Source organism: Ovis canadensis, chromosome 2 (genome assembly GCF_042477335.2).
Source record: "Ovis canadensis isolate MfBH-ARS-UI-01 breed Bighorn chromosome 2, ARS-UI_OviCan_v2, whole genome shotgun sequence".
Classification (NCBI taxonomy): domain Eukaryota; kingdom Metazoa; phylum Chordata; class Mammalia; order Artiodactyla; family Bovidae; genus Ovis; species Ovis canadensis.
The window spans coordinates 23372835-23398449 of NC_091246.1; the positions used below are offsets into that span (position 1 = coordinate 23372835).

At 39.6% G+C, this 25615-nt stretch overlaps 1 protein-coding gene, 1 long non-coding RNA gene and 1 other non-coding gene across 10 annotated transcripts in view; 2 read left to right on the top strand and 1 right to left on the bottom strand.

Annotated features, from left to right (window-relative positions):
• The window catches only part of SPIN1 (spindlin 1), an 82105-nt gene extending 72646 nt beyond the window's left edge, over positions 1 to 9459 (top strand). For all 8 annotated transcript variants that reach the window (XM_069575578.1, XM_069575579.1, XM_069575576.1 and 5 more), the window contains 2 exons: positions 1764 to 1997; positions 5950 to 9459. In XM_069575578.1, the coding sequence (XP_069431679.1) occupies positions 1764 to 1997; positions 5950 to 6149 (434 nt within the window). In that variant the 3' untranslated portion in view covers positions 6150 to 9459. The remainder of the gene's footprint in view (positions 1 to 1763; positions 1998 to 5949) is intronic.
• Positions 9460 to 15154: 5695 nt separating this feature from the next.
• On the bottom strand, positions 15155 to 15261 carry LOC138434960 (U6 spliceosomal RNA). Its single transcript, XR_011255006.1, has one exon. It is a non-coding gene; the product is annotated as a U6 spliceosomal RNA (small nuclear RNA).
• A 3058-nt stretch (positions 15262 to 18319) lies between these two features.
• Positions 18320 to 23856, top strand: LOC138433282 (uncharacterized). The gene is made up of 3 exons (XR_011254230.1): positions 18320 to 19082; positions 19507 to 19597; positions 23190 to 23856. It is a non-coding gene; the product is annotated as an uncharacterized lncRNA (long non-coding RNA).
• The last annotated feature ends 1759 nt before the right edge of the window (positions 23857 to 25615 follow it).

The following is a 25615-nucleotide window of genomic DNA, read 5'->3' on the forward strand; positions in this document are numbered from 1 at the left end:
AGGTTATTGATAATGATTTCAGATTCTACAGTGCAATTAGCCTTTAAGGAAAATCAAGACTTGCTGAGTTTTGATGTGTTATCAGAGAAGAATATCTAGAATTATTTGAAAAGACGAATAAAATACTCTTTTTCAACAGCATATCTTCGTGATTTTAAATGTCAACTAAAAGTACATGCAAAAAAGATTGAATATTGAAACAGATATGAGTTTGATATCTGATGAGTTTGAAACAGATATGAGTCTGCCTGTTTCTAAAGCTAGATATATATAAAAATTTTGTTAGAAAATAGTTACTTTTCCTTAAAAGTGTATTTCTGTGGGTATCTTAAAATATCTTTAGATACATCATTTATAATTTTTAAAATAGTTGATACTGATATTTATCATCCATATAAACAAATACTTAAAAATTTTAGGAGTCCTGAGATCAGAAAGTTTGATACCTTCTGGTTTGGAGAAACTGGTGAGATTTTGCTTTAGTGTTGTGCAGCAGAGAATCTGTTGTTTTTGGGAATTATTGCACATGTAAACAAAACTACCATTTGTATTTAGAGTGTCTTTCTGATAAAATTGAATAGCAGTATCTTTAAACAAAAATAGAAGCTCTCATGAATGAGATAGGAGTGCCTTTTTTTCCTTAAAGAATTATCTGAAATATGAAGAATGGAAAAATCTTAACATCAATAGATTCCTCCATAATTATCTCAGTATTAAAAAAGAAAAGAAGCTTGTCATTTTTCACCTGTGTTCCTAATGACAATCTAGAACAACCTGCTTTTCCTCTGAAATAATTAATTCACACAGCAGTGTTGAACCCATATGATCACAGTATTGAAAATAAGATGGGAAAGGCCTCTGCTGTCATCACTGTGCAGTCTAAAAACAAATAAACAAACATGTAAAACAAGATGATTATAGATAGTGGTGAATGTCCTTAAGAAATAAAACTCAGGTGACCGAGCGGTGGGGCACTTTTCATTACATGGTGCTAGAGAGCCTCAGGGAGCACACCTGCTCAGGAAGAGCCAGGCCCTGAGGATGTGGGGGCCATGGTCAGCCCAAGGGCATCCCAGAAAAAGATGCCCATGCTGCTGAGGTGTAGGCAGTAGGAGGGAGGTGACAGAACAGGAGAGCAGAGGACCAGCAGGGAATGATGGCTGAGGGGCTTTGGCTCTGGAGAAACAGTTTGTTATTCAGATTATGAAAGGAAAATGCTGGAGTATTTTAATCAAATGATCAACATAATCTGGTGTAACTGCCACAAATACCACTCTGATTACTGTAAAAAATAGATTGTAGGGGCAAGAGTAAAAACCTATGCCTTGAAGGTTAATATCTTGATTTTAATAAATGACCATTTTTAAAATGTAAATGTAAGGGGAAGGTGAGTGAAAGTTACATAGGGACAATACTAATTTGGGAACTTTTCTGTAAGTTTATAATTAATAATTTAAAAAAATTATTGTAACCAAAATACTTTATACCTTGAATAAACAGCTAAAATTTTTAATTAAGTACAGTGCCAAGAGCAGATGAATTCAAAGAAAAACAGATTCTCTCAGTAACATGACTTTGGGGGATAGTAATTCCATGGAATCCATCCTGGGCTGGGTCAGCAATGTGAATTTGGTGGTTGTCCTTCATACAGCCCTCCACGTGATTCTGAAGCCTGATAGTGTATTTCAGAATCATTTCTTTGAGTAAGTTCAGTCTTCACAGTGCATATTTTATAAATCATCGTTTGCTTTTTTCATCCCTAGCAACATCTCGAATCAGTGATGCGCACCTAGCTGACACAATGATTGGCAAAGCAGTGGAGCACATGTTTGAGACAGAGGATGGCTCTAAAGACGAGTGGAGGGGAATGGTCTTAGCACGCGCCCCTATCATGAACACATGGTTTTACATCACCTATGAGAAAGATCCTGTCTTATACATGTACCAGCTCTTAGATGATTATAAAGAAGGCGACCTTCGTATTATGCCCGATTCTAGTAAGTATAAATCGACAGCTTTTACTTTTGATACTTCAAAAGGAATTTGAATTTCAAAACAAGGTCTTTGATTAATTCTTATGGGGATACATTTGAAATATTTAATTATTAGGGATAAGTGATTGTTTTAGTTAGGTTGTAAAATTATTCACCCTCTTGTCAAGAATATTTTCCTTTCCCTGTTCTGAACTTTGGGTTTTTATATGAATAGAATATATAATTTGGGATCCTTTAACTGGCTTCTTTAACTCAGCTTAGTGTTTTCAAGGCTCATCCATGTTGTCGTGTGTGTCCATACTTCATTTCTTTTAACGCCCAAATACAACTCCATTGAGTAAATATACTATATTTTGTTTATTCGTTCGTCTCTGAACTTGCCTTTTTGAATCTAGCCATCCTGGTGGTAGTAAAATGATACCTCATTGTGATTTTGGTTTTCATATTTTTGATGACTAAAGTTGTCAAGTATCTTTTCTTGTGTTACTGGCCTTTGGTGTGTCTTGTTTGGAGAAATCTATTCATGGTCTTGGCCTGCAGTCTCAGTTCTGCTGTCTTTTTGTTACTGAGTTAGAGGCAGTAGTCTAGGTACAATTTTCTTGTTAGATGCATGACTTGCAGATACTTTTCTCTCCTTCTCAGAGTTGTCTTTTTACTTTCTTGATAGCCTTCTTTGAAGTACAAAAGTTTTTAATTTTATGACATCCAAGTTGTCTGTTTTTCCTTCTGTTGCCCATGCTTTTTTAGTCATATCTAATAATCCCTTGCTAAGTCTAAGGTTATAAAGATTTACCTCATGTCTTCTAGAAGCCTTGAATATGTTGGGCTTTAACTCTTACTTGGATCTTTGATACATTTTGAGTTAATTTTTGTTTATGATGTGATGTTAGGTCCAACTTCATTCTTTAAGTTTTAAAATCAAGAAGTGTGAATCTTCCTTCTTTTCTTTCAGAATTGTTTTGGCTGTTCTTTACAATTTCATATAAATTTTAGAATCAGCTTGTCGGTTTCTGCAAAGAAGTCAGCTGAGATTGTGTTAAGATATTATGTTGAATCTCTCGGTCAGTTTGGCATGAGAGTATTGCCATCGTTAACAATGTCAAGCTATTGACCCGTGAGCATGGGGTGTTTCTTCATTCATTGAGATTTTATTTTTCTGTGAATAATGTTTTGTAGTTTTCTAAGCTTTGCACTTTTTAAATGTATTCCTAAGTATTTCATTCTTTTTGATGCTGTTGTGATTAGAATTATTTTCTTAATTTCACTTTTAGGTAAGCCTTTTTTTTTTTTAACTACTCAATAGCTTTTCCTTAAACACATGAAGTCTTGGCCTTAGACAAATGTGGCTGATAGACAATGGATATATTAACAGTGTGATATCCTCTCCTTGTTTTTGTGTGTGTGGTTTTTTTTTTTTTTAAGCTCTCCCTTTGAACATGCTGCTCAGTGAACCCACTCATGGTCATCTGGCCCTGACTTCTGCCTTCTTAGAGGTTTTTTTTGTTGTTGTTTGTTTCCCCTAGTTTGTGTATATTTGTTGTAAGTGTATAATGGAAAGTGTTTATATAGGCAAAAATTTAGTGATGAGAGCATTCCTTAAAAGCTTTTCTCCAACCTATATGAAATTTTTAACGTTTTTGTAGAGAAAGGCCTAAAGCAGGTGCTGTTGACTTGATAATAGAAAGTATGGGGTCATTTGCACATTACCCATTGCCTGTACTGACCATGTCTTTATCCTCTCACTCCTTTCTTTTGAGTGGTATGCAAGTTTATTTGCTGTTACAATCTCTGATGATGTTCTGGTACAAAGAGCTCCATGGCGGCCTTTGTTTGAGTCTCTTGCTTCATTCATGGTTACTATAAAACGTATGGCACTCATGTATATGGGATTTCTTCATCCATATGAGGTGCCATGAAAGTGTGGTGTGGTACGATGCTGCTACTTGACACAAGAGCGCTATTGAAGAAGCGTTCAGCTTGGATTTCCTCTTTACTCCTCCAGAACTGATAACATGCTCATGTGGATTATTTGTATTATGTGAGATCAGAATTGCAGGTTCTGGATTATATCATTCAGTGAGAGAATTTATTGTAATCAAAGAGCAAACTGCTGTTAATGTAAATACAAGATATGGTCCAGACCAAGACACATGTGGAAATTAAAAGGCGCACTGCTACTAGTGTGTCAGGATGGCTGGCATAAGCATGGACAACCAGGATACCTGGTCCTCCTACTTGCAGGCTCTCTGTTGCTCCATAGGAAAGGAGCAACAAAGTTACTCAGGACCAGTAAGGGGTTTCTTAAAATAAAAATGCAACTGCCTAGCGCCATCCCCTTGCCAGCCCCCTTTCCCCTTTGTACATTGTTTCTTTGTTGTTGATAGTGATAATTTGCTCTCATTTTCATGTGTTTTCCTAGAATTTACAGAGTTCTTGTTAGGTCATAGGGTGAGCAATGTTTTCCAACACTCAAGATTTTCTTAGGGACTTTTTAAAACTGTTCAGGTGCCCCGTTCATCCTCTCAGATTCAGTTGCACTCACCTAGCACCTGTTTTTATAGCATGAGAAATCTCTTTTATTTTGAAACTGGGTTAGGAGGACCATGTGTAATGAAATGAAGTTGAGGCAAAAAAGCTTTAAGGAGTCCCAAGATAAGGCAGGGATTCTTAGGCATTTTAAGTGTGTACTACATTCTCAGCAATCCCAGTAGGCATTGTCTGCTTTAAAATCATTTCAAAGTAAAGCAAGAATTCCACTGAAAGGAATTAGATTTATTATGTATTTTTGGCTGCATCAGGTCTCAGTTGTGGTGTGTGAGATCTTCCTTGTGAAATGTGCAGGCTTCTCTCTGGTTGTAGTATGCAAGCTCCAGAGCCTGTGGTCTCTAGTTGCAGCACCCATGGGCTTTAGTTGGCCTGTGACTTGTGGGATCTTTGTTACCCGACCAGAGATCAAACCCGCATCCCCTGCATTGGAAGGTGGATTCTCAACCACTGGACCACCAGGGAAATCACCAGTGCAGACTAATTTTTAAGAAGTTATAAAACATAACAATTGTAAATCAGCCTCATGGCTCAGAGGTTAAAGTGTCTGCCTGCAATGTGGGAGACCTGGGTTTGATCCCTGGGTCAGGAAGATCCCCTGGAGAAGGAAATGGCAACCTACTCCAGTATTCTTGCCTGGAGAATCCCATGGGCTGAGGAGCCTGGTGGGCTCAAGTCCATAGGGTCGCAAAGAGTCGGACACGACTGAGCGACTTCACTCACTCACATGTCAATAAAATTTTTTTTTTTAAAAGAAAGATATTATTATAGCTGACAAGTGAACAACTTGGGGGTTGCGGGGGGGAACTGATCCCTCTGAGCAGTTGAAAATTTGCATATAACTTATGGGCAGCCCTTCATTTCTGTGATTCCTCTGTATCCATGAATTCAACCAACTGCAGATCTGTTTACTGTTGGGAAGAAATCCCGGTATAAGTAGACCCATACAGTTCAAACTCTTGTTGTTTAAGGGTGAACTGTATTTAGTTTTTTCTTGCCCTTTTCCTTCTTTTAGTCCTTATTACTTCATTAGGTAATTATAGCTATAATTAAATATGAGCCAAAGGAATTTCTGGTATGATTTTTGAAATTGTTTACATATCTAGATTTTTGTAAATAAAGTTTTATTGGCACACAGTCACACCATTCATCTGTGTGTCATCTGTGTCGTCACAGATGTGTCATCACAGAGAGGTACAGCTGAGTAGTCGGTACAGAGACCACATGACTTCAAGCCTGCAATATTTATTGTTTGGCCATTGAAGAAAAAGTTTGCTGACTCTTGGTCTAGAAAATCAAGATGAATGCAGGATATTAAAAACATTTTTAAAAATTATTAAAATATGTGAGTTGGTGTGTATCTAAAAACTGACTCTAAATTCTTTTTTTTTTCTCCCCCCTTTAAATATAGATGATTCACCTCCAGCAGAAAGGGAACCGGGAGAAGTTGTGGACAGCCTGGTGGGCAAACAAGTGGAATATGCCAAAGAAGATGGCTCTAAAAGGACTGGCATGGTCATTCATCAAGTAGAAGCCAAACCATCTGTCTATTTCATCAAGTTTGATGATGATTTCCATATTTATGTCTACGATTTGGTGAAAACATCCTAGATGTCATCACAAACTTTACCAAATTTGTGGAACTATTAAATGTATAATTTGTAGACATAAAGACTTGATTGCTTTCCAGTTTAATGAAAGCTTAAATGTCCCTGCGAACCCACAATCTCTGCCAGCAGAACTGGTTTTGTTCTGAATCGTACAGATTTATGTGAACACAAAGCATTTTGTGTAAGGAACTCCTTCCTCTTAAAAGAAGTCTGTCTGTTTGGAAGGGAGTTACAGGCAAGTCTGGTAAAAATTAAGCTAGTATCATAGTCATTTAAAACCGTAATAGATCTTATCCACTTTCCCCTTCACTCTTAACACTTATTCTGCTGCCACAATGCAAGCATAGTTTGGTTGCATTTTTGTTACTGCCTTTTTTTTTTTAAGATATATATGTATGTATATCTCTACCTATCTATATCTGTGTGTATACATATATAATATATATATACACACACACACAGATCTGTGTACACACACACACACACACACACACTTCATTGGCAGTTCTTTGTGGATTGAGGTAGGAGTTAAATAATTTTCTCCAGTTTAACAGGAGTTCTTGACTTTATATCACTGCTGTGTATTTAAAAATTAAATCTAGGCACAGGAAGAACATGGGGACATTCAGCTTGTGTTGAAAGTCAGAAGTTCAGAGCGCCATTTCAATCCAGAGTTTTTAAACTGTAAATTCAAACATGAATCACTTGTGGGTGTTTAATGACCCACATTAGAATTTACAAAACAATTAGGAATCTACGTAAAAGGCTGCCTTTAATTCTAAGCTTTGTACATTTTTTGTTTACATTTTTTTTAATCTTAAATACTTTTTTAAAGCAAAGCCCAGGTACTTGGTCCACATTGTGTAATACTGGTGTATTTTGGATGATGCATTTGGTCCACTATTTGTACAAATTAGTACTAGTCTGGGTTTTAGTACATGGATTTAAAAGGCAACAGTATATCAGTGGTTTATGTGTATTTGGTAGGTTCCTGGAAGAACATAGTACTTTTATATTAGAAATGTAAGAATGGCATTGTTGTCTTTTACCAAGTTCTCTCAGATCCCTTTGTTATTATTACTGTTATTACTGGTGTATGATTATGGTCAGAAGGCTTTTCCCCCTCAAAGAATATCTAGACAATTAACAGCTTAAATTCCTGACACCTCTTTTGGTGCTGTGTGTTCTTGCTCATGGTGTGCTAATAATGTGGATTGATTCCAGTTGGTGGGTCGTGCCACATCAGGGTTGGTCACCTGCACTGGTTTGTGGGTGTGACTGATAGCAGCCCTTAGCCTTTGAAACCTTCCCTGCAAGGCTGTTTGAACTAAAATATAACTGCAAAAGTGGTTCGTTTAGCAGCAAAACATCAGCCTACCACTTTGTTTTGGATGATCCCTGGCAATTTGAAAGCTGGCTGGGAGAAAGATGGTTTGTGAAACCAGTCTTGTAGAGGTTGAAAATCTTACCTAAGATTTGTGCGGAAAGCTTAAATACATAGGCTGGCAATCAAACACCACATCTGTGTGACCCCTCTCGTAACTGTTCTTGATGTTAGTTTCAAGGCCATGCTGTATGTGGTTTGTATGATGCCCATTTTTGCTCAGGAAGGCTTTGCCGTGTCGTGCTGGTGTACGGTAACCTCGTGTGCCATGTAAATCCAGCACCCTGGTTCTCTGCAGTGTGCCCTCACCCAGGGTGGTCAGGGGTGAGCTTCTCCATGCAGTGAGTACCTAGGTCGTAGGTGTTCCTTCTGTGGTTGAAACAAGTGTCACACTACAGATCTATCATCTGTTCTGCTGGTGGCTCTTGTAAGAGCTCCTGCATGTGAGTCTCAAGGCTGAGCCCAGCTCCCTGAGTCCAAGAGGACACGAATGGCCAAGAGAGTGAGTTGTCCATTGTGCACGCATGAACAGGACACAGTGACAATAGGCTGAAAAACAAAGTCCTTTGGTGGTATCTTGAGGGTTGGATCAGTTGAAACAATTCTTGCATTACTCAATGACTTGCATTGTGGTTTTTCTGCAAGTACCTTTAGGAACTTTTAATATACCACATGATCTGCCACTCTCTAGATAAATGTGACATGTGATTTGTTATTATTATTTTAATCATTGTTCCATTTATTGCCTTTAGGGTTGAAGGAAGGGGAAGGGGTTTTATGTTGTTATTTTCCCTTTTTTTTTCATTCTTTTTCTTTTGGTGGCTTAAACCACACTTCCTGATGCCGTGACTAACTCTGCTTCCCAGCTGAGTATTTCAGGCTTCGTTTAGGCTCATGTTTCAGATCTGCATGCATTGCTTGCATTTTCCTGGTATCGGAATGTTGGTTCCTTGTTCTAGGAATACAACATTAATTTCCAAAATTATCATGGGACTTGTGACAACACAAGACATGAATCTCTGTATAAAATGTATTGGCCTTTCTCATTGACCTGCTATAGTATTATTGTGTCGTGTGTGTGCGTGTGTGATGTCTGGCTGCCACGTAAAGCTTCAAAGGAAGACCTTAAAAGCAGACCATCCTTTTTTGCATGCTCTATTCTAAGTAGAATGTTCAATGTAACTAACTAAAATTGCATGTTAAATATATTTAGGTTTTTTGTTTTCTATCTTTGTTTTTATTTGTTTTCAGTTTCTGTATATTTGCTTAACTGTGCTGTTTTAGTGGTTGTAGGATATAAATGCACTGGTGAAGCAAATGTAGTGCCAACAGAAGGTGATTTTCCTGTTGTGTATGTCTTGCAGCATTTGAAGGGACTGTGCATTCTTAAAACAATCACAGTTGCTTCTAAACCAGATTTCATTTCTATTATTGTTTTACGTGCCAAACCCCGAAGTGCATTGGGCTTGAATCTCTGAACGCCGTGGACCCATTAGAAGACTGTTTTGATTGTCACAAATTGTAGTGCCTGAAAACATTATCAAGCTGATTGTCTTAAAAAAAGAAAGTTCTCCAAAGACAAAACAGGAATAATTATTATAACAGAAAACAATTATGGTTGAAATGTCTGTGGTTCCTTGGAAATGCTGCGCTTTTTGTATTTTCCATCATTAGTGCAGTTGAACGAATGTGTATAGTTCAGAGGTCTTCGTGTTCGCATTTTAAAATTAGGTAAATGACCTCATCTTTCAAGCTTGAATTCATTTTTAATTTTAATTTTATTTTATACAATGTGTAGACAGTTCCCTGTTCTCTGCATTTAGAAGTATAAACAATATAAAGCTGTTAATTCTGTAAGTAATTTTTATAATTATGATGTAACTCTATCCTATCCTTAAAACATTTAAAATAAACCCTTTATGTGCAACTTTTGACTGCAAATTTTGTGCTTATGAGCAGACTGTGATGTGTTAAAACTGCTTCTGTGAAAAGAGTTTTTGAAGTTTTACTTGAAGACTTTAACCTTTTTCCCTCTTTTCACCAATGTAAATGTCAGGTATACATATAGGAACAAAAAGAAGTAGAATTTTTATTTGAATGATAATTAATACTACCTAAGAAGAAAAGGGGCAGTAATCAGTAGCCCCAATATATTATATAGTCCAAAGTATTAAACTTCATGATTAACAATTAATAAGAAATTTCAGTTTGTCATAAAATTTTAAACTTAAAAGAATTGTTTTAAATAGGATTAAATAATGTGTTTTATAGTTTCATATCTTTTCTTGCTGTAATTGCATATTGTTTTTATTAATACTTAAGTAACAATTAGATTCTGTAGTGAAAAATCTTCATTTTAAGCACCAAGGCATATAAGTACTGAAACTGTATGTACCCTGTTTTATCTTCCTGGATAATTTTATCAGAGGAAAAAGTAGAATTTATGGTATTCCTACACTTAATTAGATTTTTTTTTTTTTAATGTTACCCTCTTGGGCCCAAGGATCTGTGGTTAAAGCTGGGGTGGGACAGGTCACCTTTCCTGCTGGCAGAGTGGCTGACGTGGCAGCCACAGTGGCCACTGCCAAGGCCATGGCCAGGGGGATGCAGGGTCACCGCTCGGGCTCTGGTGGGAGGAGCCACAGACAGATACGGGAAGGAGATGGACCTGGAAGCATAGGTGTTCCCCCTGAGTGAGATCTTAGAGTCTTCTTCCTGGAGGTAAATCACGCATTGCAGTAACTGAAGGTGCAGCTCCGGAAATATTTTTTCCCCAAAATAACAAGGCAGGCGTAGTCTGAAGGTGGGCGGTTGCTGGCTGCTACTTGTAAACTGAAGAACTGAGTCTAAAGCAGTCGCCACTGGAGGAGAATTGCAGGGGTGGGCGCGCTTTCCACTGTTTCTTCATTCGGTGCTGTCAGCTCTGTGATGATAAAAGCATTTGACACTAATAAAGCACTAGCAAAAGTGCTTAATAAGTACCTTACCAAGCACTTTCCACCCAGTTCATTTAGTGCTTTTTGTTTTGGTTGTGTGTTTTGTTTTGCTGTTGGCTTGTGTGTGTGTGTGTGTGTGTGTGTGTGTGTGTTTTACCATGCCACGCAGCATGTGGGATCTTAGTTCCCCAACCAGAGACTGAAGCTATGCCCCCTGAAGTGGAAGCACTGAATCTGAATTGCTCAACTGCCAGGGAATGCCCTTCATTTCATTCTTAATCCTGTGAAGAAGGCATGATGTTTTTTCGTGTTGTGCTTATCTAAAAGAGATGAGGGTGGGGCCCCTTGTCCAGGATTACAGAAGCAAAGGAAACTCAGACCCCCAACACTGTGTCAAGACTGCAGGCTGCTTCATTCTTGCATCGGAATTACTTCAGTGGAGTGATTAAGTCACTAGAAAGCTATGTCTCTTCAGAAAGCTATGTAGAAAGCTATGCCTCTTTATAGTGAGAATTATAACCCAAAATGACAGCTAATAAAAGATACAAAAATATCTATTATTTAGAGAGAGAGTATACGGGAAGTATTTTAACAATTTTCAACACGAGAATATAGGTACTATTTTATATTTTCAAGACACTTCAAACATTAAATTAATAGCCCTATTAAACCTGGACTCCTATCTAATTAGAGTAATTAGTTTCTCATTCATAGATAGATAGATATATATAGTCCTTAGGTTGCTGGATTTATATGTAGTTCTCAAGTTCTTAGGCTGCTGAATTTCAGAAGATGAAGTGAGTCTGTTAACTGTTTCTCCAGATATTCTTAGATAGTCTCTGTCCTTACATTGTCCATAAAACTCAGGTTTTGGTAACTCAGTGGCAGATGGTTTTGGGGTACTGCCTTGGCACATTATTTTGCTTAAAATAACATTGCATTCTTTCTGCTTAATTTTCATGTGAAGGGCACTGGACCAGGTGGTCTGTTGACACTAGTCAGCTCTAGTGATAGCAACCCGGAAGTTTGGGCCTTTGCGTGCATTTCTTTCTTATGTTGGCTGTTAACAGTAGGTGAGTGGGCTGCCATGTGTACTGTCAGGCACGTTCTTGCTTCTGTTTTTATCTCCATCCTCCTCCATTACTTGTAGCTTATGCCTTGAAAATTCATCCTCTGGGAAAACATAAGAGCTTGAAGTACCATGTGAACTACCTGGAAATCCCTTATAGGATTGGCATATTACATAGAGCTTTTGAATTCTGTGTCTTCATGTTGGAATCAGAGCAGATAGATCATGATGTGAAAAGTAGAGAAGGAAGACCGTTTAAAACTCTTGACATTAACATAAAGAGTTAACAACTGAAGATTGAAATTCAGCATTCTAAATTGTCTTCAGATATTGATTGTGAAAGTAGCTTTAAAGCTTTTGCCTTGAATTTGTCTCCTAAAGGATCTATAAGAAATCTGGACGTGACCACTTGTGCCCTGTGCACTCTCCCACTAGAAAAACAAGGAGAGTAGTCCCTGGTGACCCTGGCTTTTCTCACAAGAGTTAGACTTTGGGGTGGACTCTCTGTGTGTCTGATTTATGGGGGACCTGTTTTGAGCAAAGTACTGCTTCACGTCCTGTAGTACCATGGCTAAGTAGTTGTAACCACTGAATTTCTCTTTATTCCAAATCTGATCTGTCACACTAGAAGGACAAAGGAGTGGTTGTTTTCAGACAGTCCAGCAGAGGAGAGCAGTGAAAACACGTCTCAAGGGATGGAGTCCATGGTCTGTATGGTCCTACAACCACAATCAACTGCTTCTGATCAGTTTGTAAGGGGGAGATCACACAGAGCACAGGAATCTTAACACCCATTACTGGATGTCTCTTTAATTCACAAGCATTTGTAAAAAGAAAAAAAAAAAAAAGCTGTTGTCACTGGCCCTTTTTAAAAATTTGATAATTGCAGTTTTTTGAAAAGGGCCATGCTCTGCTCAAATTACATGCGGTAGACCAGTGGAGGAATTTTTTCTGCTACTGCTCTGCATATTATATGCATCAGGTCAGGCTGCCGTAACAAACACCACAGACCTGGGGGCTTGATAAACAGGAGACATTTGTTCTCTCAGTTCTGGAAGCTGAAAGTCCATGGTTGAGATGCCAGCAGGCTGGTTTCTCCCGAGGCCTTAACTTTTGGCTTGCAGACGTGTTCTCTCCCTCCATCTTCACATGGTGTTCCCTGTGTCCATGTCCTGGTCTGTTGTAAAAACATCAATCACATTGGATTAGGGTCCACTGTTAACCACCTCATTTAACCTTAACTGCTTATTTAAAGGGTTTCCCTGGTGGCTCAGACTGTAAAGAATCTGCCTGTAATGCAGGAGACCCAGGTTTGATCCCTGGGTCAGAAAGTTCCCGAGAAGGCAGTGGCAACCCACTCTTGTATTCTTGTCTGGAAAATTTCATGGCCTATGTAAAGGCCCTGTCTCCAAATACAGTCACACTTTGAGGTGCCAGGTAAATTTTGAGGGAATGCAGTTCAATCTGTAGCACCATGTTGGATTTTCTTATTGTTAAGCTTACAATAGAAAAGAAATCTTATTGGGAGGGCATTATATTTTACAGTCTACTTATTTAAAAATTAATACTAATTATGGTTTTATATAATAGAGATGGATAAATTTAGTGTACTAAAAAGCATTAAAAGAAGAACCAAATCTGAGTTCTAGTCACTCACTTTCTACTGGTGTGAACTTAGGCAGATTACTTAGCCTTTGTACCTTCTTTTCCTCATCTAATTAGGGAGGATCCTGCCCCACATACTGAAGATGCCTGTGAGTTTCCAGTGATGCAGACCTGAGCCTGATGCAGGAAGGACAAGTCCCTTTTGGTGCTGGGATTTCATTGAGTGGCAGAGCCTTACACAGGCAGTGGCACCGTCATTTCAGGCATTGCCATGTTTTGCTTTGATTTTATAATCTTTGAGATCCTAAGTTTAGTTTCACTTATGTAACGTCAGTTGGGAAGATTTCCGTTTTTATGTTTTATCAGAACACTGGCATCTCCCAGCATATGTAAAAATTGTTATAAAATCACTGCTGAAGGGTTAGTGGCTGTTCCGTATTTTCCGTTTTATTGTGACTGAGAAGTAGACTGTAAAGGCAATCTTGATGGATAAAGCTTTGCTTGTATTCTCACATTGTCATAGGGTTCATGAATGTTGAACTGCCTCCTCGGTGCTTTTGTTAAACGTGGTGCTAGAGTTTTGCGGTGTCAGCCAGGAGCCCGATTCAGAGTAATTTAAACAGTGTCCACTTTCAGAATGATTTGCCGCCTATGAGGGGAGATGTGTCTTTAAACCAGGACAGTTGCACCCATGAAATGTAACTGTTATGTGCAAGCATAACGACCACTCTCCTCCCTCCCACCCCAGACAAGGCCTTGGTTCACTGTGTCTTTAATCACCACCTTTGCTTTTTCTCTAATACGGTCTGAAACTGGTCCGTCTTTGGAGAGGTTTTATTTTTTTATTTTTTTTTTTTCACTTTCTTTTTTTTTTTTTATTTTATTTTATTTTTTTTTTTAGTTTTTTATTTTTTACATTTTAAAATCTTTAATTCTTACATGCATTCCCAAACATGAACCCCCCTCCCACCTCCCTCCCCATAACATCTTTCTGGGTCATCCCCATGCACCAGCCCCAAGCATGCTGCATCCTGCGTCAGACATAGACTGGCTATTCAATTCACATGATAGTATACATGTTAGAATGTCATTCTCCCAAATCATCCCACCCTCTCCCTCTCCCTCTGAGTCCAAAAGTCCGTTATACACATCTGTGTCTCTTTCCCTGTCTTGCATACAGGGTCGTCATTGCCATCTTCCTAAATTCCATATATATGTGTTAGTATACTGTATTGGTGTTTTTCTTTCTGGCTTACTTCACTCTGTATAATCGGCTCCAGTTTCATCCATCTCATCAGAACTGATTCAAATGAATTCTTTTTAACCGCTGAGTAATACTCCATTGTGTATATGTACCACAGCTTTCTTATCCATTCATCTGCTGATGGACATCTAGGTTGTTTCCATGTCCTGGCTATTATAAACAGTGCTGCGATGAACATTGGGGTACATGTGTCTCTTTCAATTCTGGTTTCCTCGGTGTGTATGCCCAGAAGTGGGATTGCTGGGTCATAAGGTAGTTCTATTTGCAATTTTTTAAGGAATCTCCACACTGTTCTCCATAGTGGCTGTACTAGTTTGCATTCCCACCAACAGTGTAGGAGGGTTCCCTTTTCTCCACACCCTCTCCAGCATTTATTGCTTGCAGATTTTTGGATCGCAGCCATTCTGACTGGTGTGAAGTGGTACCTCATTGTGGTTTTGATTTGCATTTCTCTAATAATGAGTGATGTTGAGCATCTTTTCATGTGTTTGTTAGCCATCCGTGTGTCTTCTTTGGAGAAATGTCTATTTAGTTCTTTGGCCCATTTTTTGATAGGGTCGTTTATTTTTCTGGAGTTGAGCTGCAGAAGTTGCTTGTATATTTTTGAGATTAGTTGTTTGTCAGTTGCTTCATTAGCTATTATTTTCTCCCATTCAGAAGGCTGTCTTTTCACCTTGCTTATATTTTCCTTTGTTGTGCAGAAGCTTTTAATTTTAATTAGATCCCATTTGTTTATTTTTGCTTTATTAAAAATATGGAACGCTTCACGAATTTGCGTGTCATCCTTGCGCAGGGGCCATGCTAATCTTCTCTGTATCGTTCCAATTTTAGTATATGTGCTGCCGAAGCGAGCACTTTGGAGAGGTTTTAAAAGTTAATTATGTTTCTGCATGATCACAGGGGTGGTGTGGAGATTTATGGCAATTAAAATTCACCTTAGTATTTGACATTCCATCATTAATTTCTGGTATGGATTTTTAACATTGGGTCCTATACTCTAAATAATGCTAACAGCTTTATTTAAACTGCAACAAAATTTCATTTTCTTTTCAGGGGTGCTAAAAGAAATAACCCTCAAGATTGTGAGAGAATGGTAGCTGGCAGCTGGTACATAACTGTGCCATTGCCTATGTTCCGTGAGGCGCCTGGGAAGTGGTTGACGAGTGTGTTTTGTTCTGAGAAAGTGAAGACAGCAGGCTGCCTTCCTCTAAAGGGTTAATGTTTAGGGAACATTCTAGACCTTTGGTCTAGAAGTTATAACTGGAGGTGAGGGTTTATACAGACTTAAGAGTTAAATTTCAAATGTTGTTATGTTGTAAGGGTTTATTATAACCTGTACATAAGTCAATTCTAAACTAATTCAGCTTTAATGCTCTTCAGATAGTAGTAGAAATATACATTTGCCTGTAGTGTATTTTTTAAATGTGGAAAATATACAAATAATTTCATAAGACACCTAAAATACTGTATAGAACAAAACAGGTGTACATTGTTACTTTGCCCTTGAAAATTCTCTACCCTTCAGTGAATTTTTAAGTCTCCTGTGGAAAATTGATCTTTTTTTAAAAAAAATTATTTTTTAAAATTAATTTTGATTGGAGGATAATTACTTTACAATATTGTGACGGTTTTTGCCATACATCAGCATGCATCGGCCACAGGTATACATGTTTCCCCCCATCCTGAACCTACCTCTTCCCCCACCCAATCCCTCTGGGTTCTCTTCTCTTTTTTCAGGTGATATAAATTGATACAGTGTACTGCCACCTCAGAGGGACATTTCACTGAGATGGCTCCTAAAACTTGTCGTCACTGTTATGTGGTTAAATTCATCAGTGCATGAGTTTTATGGTGGTTTTAAGTTGGGACTTTGGGTGACACTGGGGTTCAGCAGCTGGACTTTACAGGGTAAATTCACAAGGCCTAACAGAATTAGCATCGGGCAGATATCTGCACTCTGCTCTCTGTTCTCTGTTTGAAAATATCTCTGTGCTCAGTTTCTTTCTTTGCATGATTTGTTTTTTTAAACATCTCTGAGAAAGGCAATGCCAAAGAATGCTCAAACTACTGCACAATTGCACTCATCTCACATGCTAGTAAGGTAATGCTGAAAATTTTCCAAACCAGGTTTCAGCCATACATGAACCGTGAACTTCCAGATGTTCAAGCCGACAAGGGTCCGTCTAGTCAAGGCTATGGTTTTTCCAGTGGTCATGTATGGATGTGAGAGTTGGACTGTGAAGAAAGCTGAGTGCTGAAGAATTGATGCTTTTGATCTGTGGTGTTGGAGAAGACTCTTGAGAGTGCCTTGGACTGCAAGGAGATCCAACCAGTCCATTCTAAAGGAGATCAATCCTGGGTGGTCTTTGGAAGAAATGATGCTAAAGCTGAAACTCCAGTACTTTGGCCACCTCATGGGAAGAGTTGACTCATTGGAAAAGACCCTGATGCTGGGAGGGGTTGGGGGCAGGAGGAGAATGGGACGACAGGATGAGACAGCTGGATTGCATCACCGACTCAATGGACATGAGTTTGGGTGAACTCTGGGAGTTGGTGATGGACAGGTAGGCTTGGTGTGCTGCAATTCATGGGGTCGCAAAGAGTCAGACACGACTGAGCAACTGAACTGAATTGAACTGAACTGCTCATTTGTTTATCCAGAATAAATTATGATTTCCTGTTCATTAGGAAAGGGTAACTTTTTTTTTTTTTTGCAAAAATACCTCAGAATAAGTGACCTTATTTAAACTATGACTTTTAAACTAGTAGCAGAGTAATTTAGATAGCAATTAGCTTGTATCTTTTCTAAGTATTACTACATCTCAGGCTTCTCACTGCTCACCTGGTTCAACAAGTTGCCTTATGTCAACAGTTACTTTGGCTGATGAACATGAAGTTTATGAAGGTGTTTGTTCCTACCCAGTGTCATCCCTATTAGGCTGTGCCCCATGGAGTGGCTTCCAACTGCCATATAAGCATTTTAGTTCTCTGTGACACTAAAGAAGGGTGTGGTGTAACTTTTAGAATGAGAAAACAAAGTAAAATGTAAATTGCAACATGTTCTCAGTCAAAAGTCTCCCAGCCAACCACCATTGGCCAACAGACTGCTAATACATTGGAATCCGCTAGGGCTATTAACTGCCCAGCGTCCTCCAGCCAAGGGCTTTCTGCGAGGCAGCAGGACAAACTCGTGTTCCTTGTTCTAGCAGGATTTGTTTGGCTGTGATCAGGACCTGCCTGATTGGGTTGTCATACCTGTGCTTCTAAGGTTTTACGCACCCTTTATAGTTTTATCATGAGGTACAAAGTTAGATTTCAAGTTACTTACCATTACTATCAGAAAAATCCAAAATCTTTCCCTCAGTTTCTGTCTTTGTAATTTAAAAGATCCAAAAATTGTTTGTCATTGTTTCCAAAGTGCTTAAAACCGTTCTGGTTTCACATGGAATAAGGGTAAAAGGCATGATTTTTGTCTAGACGCCATCTTACTACAGTAGCTCTGTTTTCTTATCTCTATCTCCTTTGGAGAAAAGACCAACTTTACCTGCTTTATCTTTCTGATGTGGCAGAATTTACTGGATTTCAAAACATTTTAAATATTTTGAGGAGAGAAACTATTAAAATGCGACCTTTGTGTACCAGTTTTTTAAAATATTTTCATTATACTATGGAAAGCATCCTAGGTTCGGCTTAGTAGTTTTCATGCTCCTTCAGCACTGAACTGAATTAGACATTTTTCAAAATTTATTTGAAGCTTTTACTCTGAGATTGATTGTTAATTTTTCCAAGAAAATTAAGTTTGTTTTGTAGCTAACCATATTAACAAATGGGGCTTCCCTGGTGGCTCAGATGGTAAAGCGTCTGCCTGCACTGTGGGAGACCTGGGTTTGATCCCTGGGTTGGGAGGATCCTTTGGAGAAGGAAATGGCAACCTACTCCAGTATTCTTGCCTGGAAAATCTCATAGATGGAGCCTGGTAGGCTACAGTCCATGGGGTTGCAAAGAGTCAGACATGACGGAGCAACTTCCCTTCCTATTAACAAAATTCCTTTGCACTTTGTAGAAACCATAACTTCCATAAATTAGACATACTTTTATTTTTTTTTCAGGGTCATGTTAATATAATTTTGTGCTTAACTTATTTATTTTTTATGATCTTTAAAGGCAAGATTTTAAGATTCTTGTGTCACAGATTTTTTCAGATAGTAAAGTTCTATCTAGTCCCCTGGGAAGTCCCCTCAGAGTACTACTCACACCTTTTGAAAGAGTTCTGATGTGAGTTGGTTTGAGCAGAAAATCCCCCCCAGAGGGAAGTATATGAAAGTATGTTACTGAAAAAAGGAGTAAGCTAATACAGTACCTAGGTTACTTTTATGTGTTAGAAGAAACACTCTGAGCAGATCCATCTCAGGTTCACCCGAGAGTCCCATCTTTAAATGGCTCTCCACCTTGGGAGCTGTCTGCCAGCTCCCGAGTGCCTGACAAATGTGTGTGAAGCTGAGTGCTTGGGCAGAGGCCCACAGTGGAGTCAGGAGGGCCTCCATTAGGGCCTCTCACTGCCCGCAGGGCATGTCCATAACATTGTGACCGGTGTCACTAAGAGTTGGTGCTGTCATCTGTCATTCCTCACAGCATCTGTAAAGTCGAGGGAGCAGCCCAGGCCTCAAGGGCCAGTGGTGAGTGTAGCCCCTGGTAAAGAGATTGTGTCCTGTCTGCGGGACATTGAGAAGACACTCACATCTCAGGTCACAATATCCACCTACCCCCAACTTCTTCCTGGAAGGAGGAGTAGTGAGATAATTGCTCGTACACAAAGATCAGTTGTGTAACCACTGTCTCAGTTACACTCCTATTGTGAACGGTCAGGAGGCCCCAGAAGAAAATGGTCATAGACAAAAAGTGTCAAGTGCAAATCCCAAGTGACCATAGTGGATTTACAGCTTTGAGAGATGGTCCTCCCTGACTGTTAATGGAGAATGTGTTTGATGGTGGGTTTGCTGTGGCAGCTAGGCACACTTCTTATTTTTCAACGTGGGAATTCTTTCTCTGAGTGGTGCCTGTGAAGGCCAGTGAAGATCTAATAGCTCCCTTTCACCTTAGTACCACACATTGATGACCACACATTGAGGATTGCAGAGAAAAGAGCCGCTACCGAGCCCCAGGTTGCCTGTTGGAGCTGATGGCTAAGCAGGTACATTTACTATGATGAAATGTTGGCTGATGTAACCATTTTCTCTCACACAAATTACTCCCGAGTCTCTTAGTGCTTTTATTTCCTAGCCCTAGAGTGAAAACCACAATCACAGAAAACTAACCAAAATGATCACATGGATCACAGCCTTGTAAAACTCAACGAAACTATGAGCCATTCTCTGTAGAGCCACTGAAGATAGATAGATGGGTCATGCTGCAGAGATCTGGCAAAACGGGGTCCCCTGGAGAACGGAATGGCAAACTACTTCAACATTCTTGCCTTGAGAAGCCCGTGAACAATATGAAGAGGTGAAAAGATATGGCACAGAGATGAACCCCCCCAGCTAGCTAGGTGTCCACTATGCTCCTGGGAAAGAGTGAAGAAATAGCTTCAGAAGAAATGAGAGGCTGAGCCAAAGCAGAAATGATGCAGCTGTGGATGTGTCAGGTGGTGGAAGTAAAGTCTGATGCTGTAAAGAATAATATTGCATGGAAACCTGGAATGTTACGTCTGTGAATCAAGGTAAATTGGAAATGGTCAAACAGGAGATGGGAAGAGTGAGCATCAACATTTTAGAAATCAGTGAACTAAAAAGGATGGGGATGGGTGAGTTTAATTCACATGACCATTATATATACAGCTGTGGGCAAGAATCCCTTGGAAGGAATGGACTAACCCTCATAGTCTGCAAAAGAGTATGAAGTGCAGTACTTCCATGCAGTCTCAAGAATGACAAAAAGATTTCAGTTGTTTCCAAGGCAAAACCAACATGACAGTTACCCAAGTCTATGCTCAAACCGCTAATGCTGAAAAAGCTGAAGTTGAACAGTTCTGTGAAGGCCTACAAGACCTTCTAGAACTAACACAAAAAAAGATGTCCTTTTTATCATAGGGGACTTCACTGCAAAAGTAGAAAGTCAAGAGACCTGGAATAATAGGCAAATTTGGCCTTGGAGTACAAAATGAAACTGGGCAAAGGCTAATAGTTTGCCAAGAGACTGCACTGGTCATAGGAAACACTCTTCCAACAATAGAAGGGACAGCTCTACACATGGAAATCACCAGGTGGTTCATACCAAAATCAGATTGATTATATTCTTTGTAGCTGAAGATGGAGAAGCTCTATACAATAGGCAAAAACAATAGAGAGCTGATTGTGGTTCAGATCTTGAGCTGCTTATTGCAAAATTCAGACTTCAAGTAGAGACAACCACTAGGCAATTCAAGTGTGACCTTAATCAAATCACACAGTGGAGGTGACGAATAGATTCAAGGGATTAAATCTGATAGAGTGCCTGAAGAACTATGGATGGAGGTTTGTGACATTGTATAGGAAGTGTTGACCAGAACCATCCCCAAGCAAAAGAAATGCAAAAAGGCCAAATGGTTGTCTGAGGAGGCCTTACAAATAGCTGAAAAAAGAACAGAAGTGAAAGGCAAAGGAGAAAAAGATATTCCCATCTGATGGCAGAGTTCCAAAGAATAGCAAGGAGAGACAAGAAAGCCTTCCTCATTAATCTATGCAAAGAAATAGAGGAAAATAATAGAATGGGACAGACTAGAGATCTCTTAAATTAGAGATACTGAGGGAACATTTCATGCAAAAATGGGCACAATAAAGGACAGAATCGATGTGGACCTAATAGAAGCAGAAGATATTAAGAAGAGGTGGCAAGAATATACAGAGAAACTGTATAAAAAAAGTCTTAATGAACCAGATGACCACGATGGTGTGATCACTCACCTAAGAGCTCTCAGACATCCTGGAATGCGAAGTCAAGTGGGCCTTAGGGAAGCATTACTAGGAACAAAACTAGTGGAAGTGATGGAATTTCAGCTGAGCTATGTCAAATCCTAAAAGATGATGCTGTTAAAGTGCTGCACTCAATATGCCAGCAAATTTGGAAAACTCAGCAGTGGCTGCAGAACAGGAAAAGGGTAGTTTTCATTCCAATCCTAAAGAAGGGCAATGCCAAAGAATGTTAAAACCACACAGTTGGTGCTCATTTCATGTGTTAGCAAGGTAAGGATCAAAATCGTTCAAGCTAGGTTTCAACAGTACAAGAACTGAGAACTTCTAGATGTACAAGCTAGGTTTAGAAAAGGCAGAGGAACCAGACATCAAATTGACGACATCTGTTAGATAACAGAGAAAGTAAAGGAATTCCAGAAAAACCTATTTCTGCTTGATTGAGTATGCTAAATTCTTTGTGTGGATCACAACAAACTGTGGAAAATTCTTTAAGGATGGGAATAGCAGAACACCTTACCTGTCTCCTGAGAAACCTATATATAGCAGGTCAAGAAGCAACAGTTAGAACTGGACATGGAACAACAGACTGGTTCCAAATTGAGAAAGGAATACAACAAGGCTGTATATTGTCACCCTGTTTAATTTCTATGTTGAGTACATCTTGCAAAATGCTAGGCTGGATGAAGCACAAGCTGGAATCAAGATAACTGGGAGAAATATCAACAACCTCAGATATGCAAAAGACACCACCCCTATGGCAGGAAGTGAAGAGAAACTAAAGATTCTCTTAATGACGGTGAAAGAGGAGAGTGAAAAGGCTGGCTTAATACCCAACATTCAGAAAACTAAGATCATAGCATCCAGTCACATTATTTCATGGCAAATAAAAGGGAAAAAAGTGGAAACAGTGGCAGACTTATTTTCCTGGGGTCCAAAATCACTGTGGATGGTGATTGCAGCCATGAAATGAAGACACTCGCTCCTTGGAAGGAAAGCTTTGACAAACCTAGTAAGCGTTTTAAAAAGCAGAGACAAAACTTTGCGACAAAGGTCCGTCTAATCAAAGCTATGGTTTTTCCAGTAGTCATGTATGGATGTGAGTTGGACCATAATCCAAAGTCCAAGAGTTGTTGAAGGCGTTTCAGAGTCGGACATGTTAACAACTGAACAACAACGATTTCTTCGGCTGAGCACTAAAGAATTGATGCTTTTGAATTATGGTGCTGGAGAAGATTCTTGAGAGTCTCTTCAAAAGCAAGGAGATCAAACCAGTCATTGCTAATGCAAATCAACCCTGAATCATTCCAGTCATTCATCATTGGAAGGACTGATGCTGAAGCTGAATCTCTTATACTTTGGTCACCAGATGTGAAGAACTGAGTCACTGGAAAAGATCCTGATACTGGAAAAGGTTGAAGGCAAGAGGAGAAGGTGGCAGCAGACAATGAGATGGTTGGATGACCTCACTGACTCAGTGGACATGAGTTTGAGCAAGTGAAGGGAGATAGTGAAGGACAGGGGAGGCTGCTGTGGTGCAATTAATGGGTTGCACAGAGTCAGACATGACAGCAACTGAACAGTTTCTGCATGTGCTACTTTATGAGGTTTCTCCATGTCAGTTTCCAGTTGCTTTATTGTAAGGGAATTCCTCCACAGTCATAACTGGGAACACCGTGCTATTCCTCTTGGGCATTTTGCACGTCCTTTGCAGTCTGCCCCTGCTGTCCTGGTGTTTCCATGGCCTGGATGTTTTACTCAGTAAGTTAGTGGTCGGCTAATGCCACCCACAGCCTTGACCTCAAGGGCAGTGACTGCCAGTTCCTCATTTCTTCTCAGGTTTGGGTGTGTTTCCTCCTTCAAGATCCAGACAAGAAAGACAGCTGCATCCAAATGCAGAAGGAAGAGAGCCACCTTCCACGTTCGAGTGGGACTTCCTCTCCATTCTTTGTTGTTACTGTTACTCAGTCCCTGAGTCGTGTCTGACTTGTGACCCCATGAACTGCAGCATGCCACATTTATGGGCGATCACTTCTAGGTTCTGCTGACTGCACTTTGCCATGAGAACTTTGTTTCCCCTAGCGTGCACCATGTGTCCCCAAATGTGTAGTGTTTCATGAAAACAAGCCCTGAAAAGAATGCCCACACTGTAATGACAGATGTTCACACTTAGGAACTGGTTGCCATTTTTCACAGCATAAGAACATAGGGTTTTGAGTCCAAGGGAAAAGGCAGCCAGGTGATACCCACCTCTGTTCTTATGGCAGCCTTGGCCTTGGCCTTGGCCTGTGCTTTGTTTTATGGCCCATGTCTCAGAAGCCTCTGATGCTAGTCATTTCAAAACTGCTTTATTTCATGTCTGTATAAATGTATTCGTCTCTCTGAATATCAGTGATACTCTTGTCTAAATTATGTACAAAAGAGTAAAACCTAATATCAGTCCTAGGTTTTAATGTCTTTTTAAAAAAAATAAAATAATGTATTTTGGAGAGGTTGGTCACCACAACATGGAATTAATGGTTAATGAGTAACTCACACTGCCTCTATCCTTCTCTCTGTCTGGGACCCACAGCAGTTGTGGATGGAAGGCCTCCTCCAGGGGTGTTTCATGACTTCGCAGTAAGTTGAAATTCTTTTAAAATTCACAAATCCACATTTAATCATTTCCAAGGAAGTCCTTAGAAATCCGGTTGCCTGGTGGTTGCTACTAAGAAATGGGATTTACTGGTGCATCTTTGAGAGATGAAAGTCTCTCAAGAATAAAAGGTGTTTTTTTCCAAGGGGCATACCACACAGCATGTGGGGGTCTTAGTTAACCTGTCTCCTCTGTGGTTTAAATGCAGTCTCTTAACTGCTGGACTGCTGGGGAATTCCCTACAAGGTGGTTTGGATTTGTGGATGAAGGACCTAGAAAGAGAAGCATGCAATCTGTGGCTTGCAGAGGATTCTGGTGGAGAGACGTTATCACTTATTTATCACTTGCCCCTCATCCGCGGATGGCTACCAACACAATGGTGAGCAATAAACACTTTCTAAGGGAGTAACAAGCAACTCAGACATAACCAGGGTAAAGCAGCTGAAATCAGGGTAAAGTCTTCTGAAATGACCATGCATTTCAGAAGAACATCTTGGAAGAATCCAAGATGGAGAGAAATCCTGGGTAGGACAGGAATGTTGCAAGGATTTCAGAGTCAGATTTCCTCAGGCCTTTAAGGGATCAGAGATACTGCTGTTCAGTCACTCAGACGGGTCATACTCTTCGTGACCCTATGGACTGCAGCACACCAGGCTTCTCTGCCCTACACTATCTCCCAGACATTGCACAGTCATGTCCATCAAGTCAGTAATGCCATCCAACCATCTTGTCCTCTGTCATCTGCTGCTTCTCCCACCTTCAATCTTTCCCAGCATCAGGGTGTTTTCTTATGAGTAAGCTCTCTGCATCAGGTTGCCAAAGTATTGGAGTTTCAGCTTCAGCATCAGTCCTTCAAATGAATATTCAGAGTTGATTTCCTTTAGGATTTACTGGTTTGATCTCCTTGCTGTCCAAGGGACTCTCAAAAGTCTTCTCCAACACCATAGTTCAGAAGCATCAATTCTTCAGTGCTCAGCCTTCTTTTGGTCCAACTCTCACATCTGTACATGACTACTGGAAAAACCGTAGCTTTGACTATATGGACCTTTGTCAGGAAAGTAATGTCTCTGCTTCTTAATACACTGTCTAGGTTTGTCATAGCTTTTCTTCCAAGGAGCAAGCATTTTTAATTTCATGGCTCTCCCGCAGTGATTTTGGAATCCAAGAAAATTTAAGTCTGTCACTGTTCCATTGTTTCCCCATCTATTTGCCACGAAGTGATGGGACCAATGCCGTGATCTTAATTTTTTGAATGTTGGGTTTTAAGTCAGCTTTTTTACTCTCCTCTTTCATCAAGAGGCTCTTTAGTTCTTCACTTTCTGAAACAAGGGTGGTGTCATCTGCACATCTGAGGTTGTTGATATTTCTCCCAGTAATCTTGATTCCAGCTTGTGCTTCATCTAGCCTGGCATTTTGCATGATGTACTCTGCATATTAATTAAATCAGCAAGGTGACAGTATGCAGCCTTGACGTACTTCTTTCCAAATTTGGAACCAGTCCATTGTTCCATGTCCAGTTCTAACTGTTGCTTCTTGACTGGTATACAGGTTTCTGTATCTCATATCAGAAACAAATAAGGACTCCAAGGAGAAGCATGTGTGTCTCCATGAAGACAGAAACTTGAGCCCA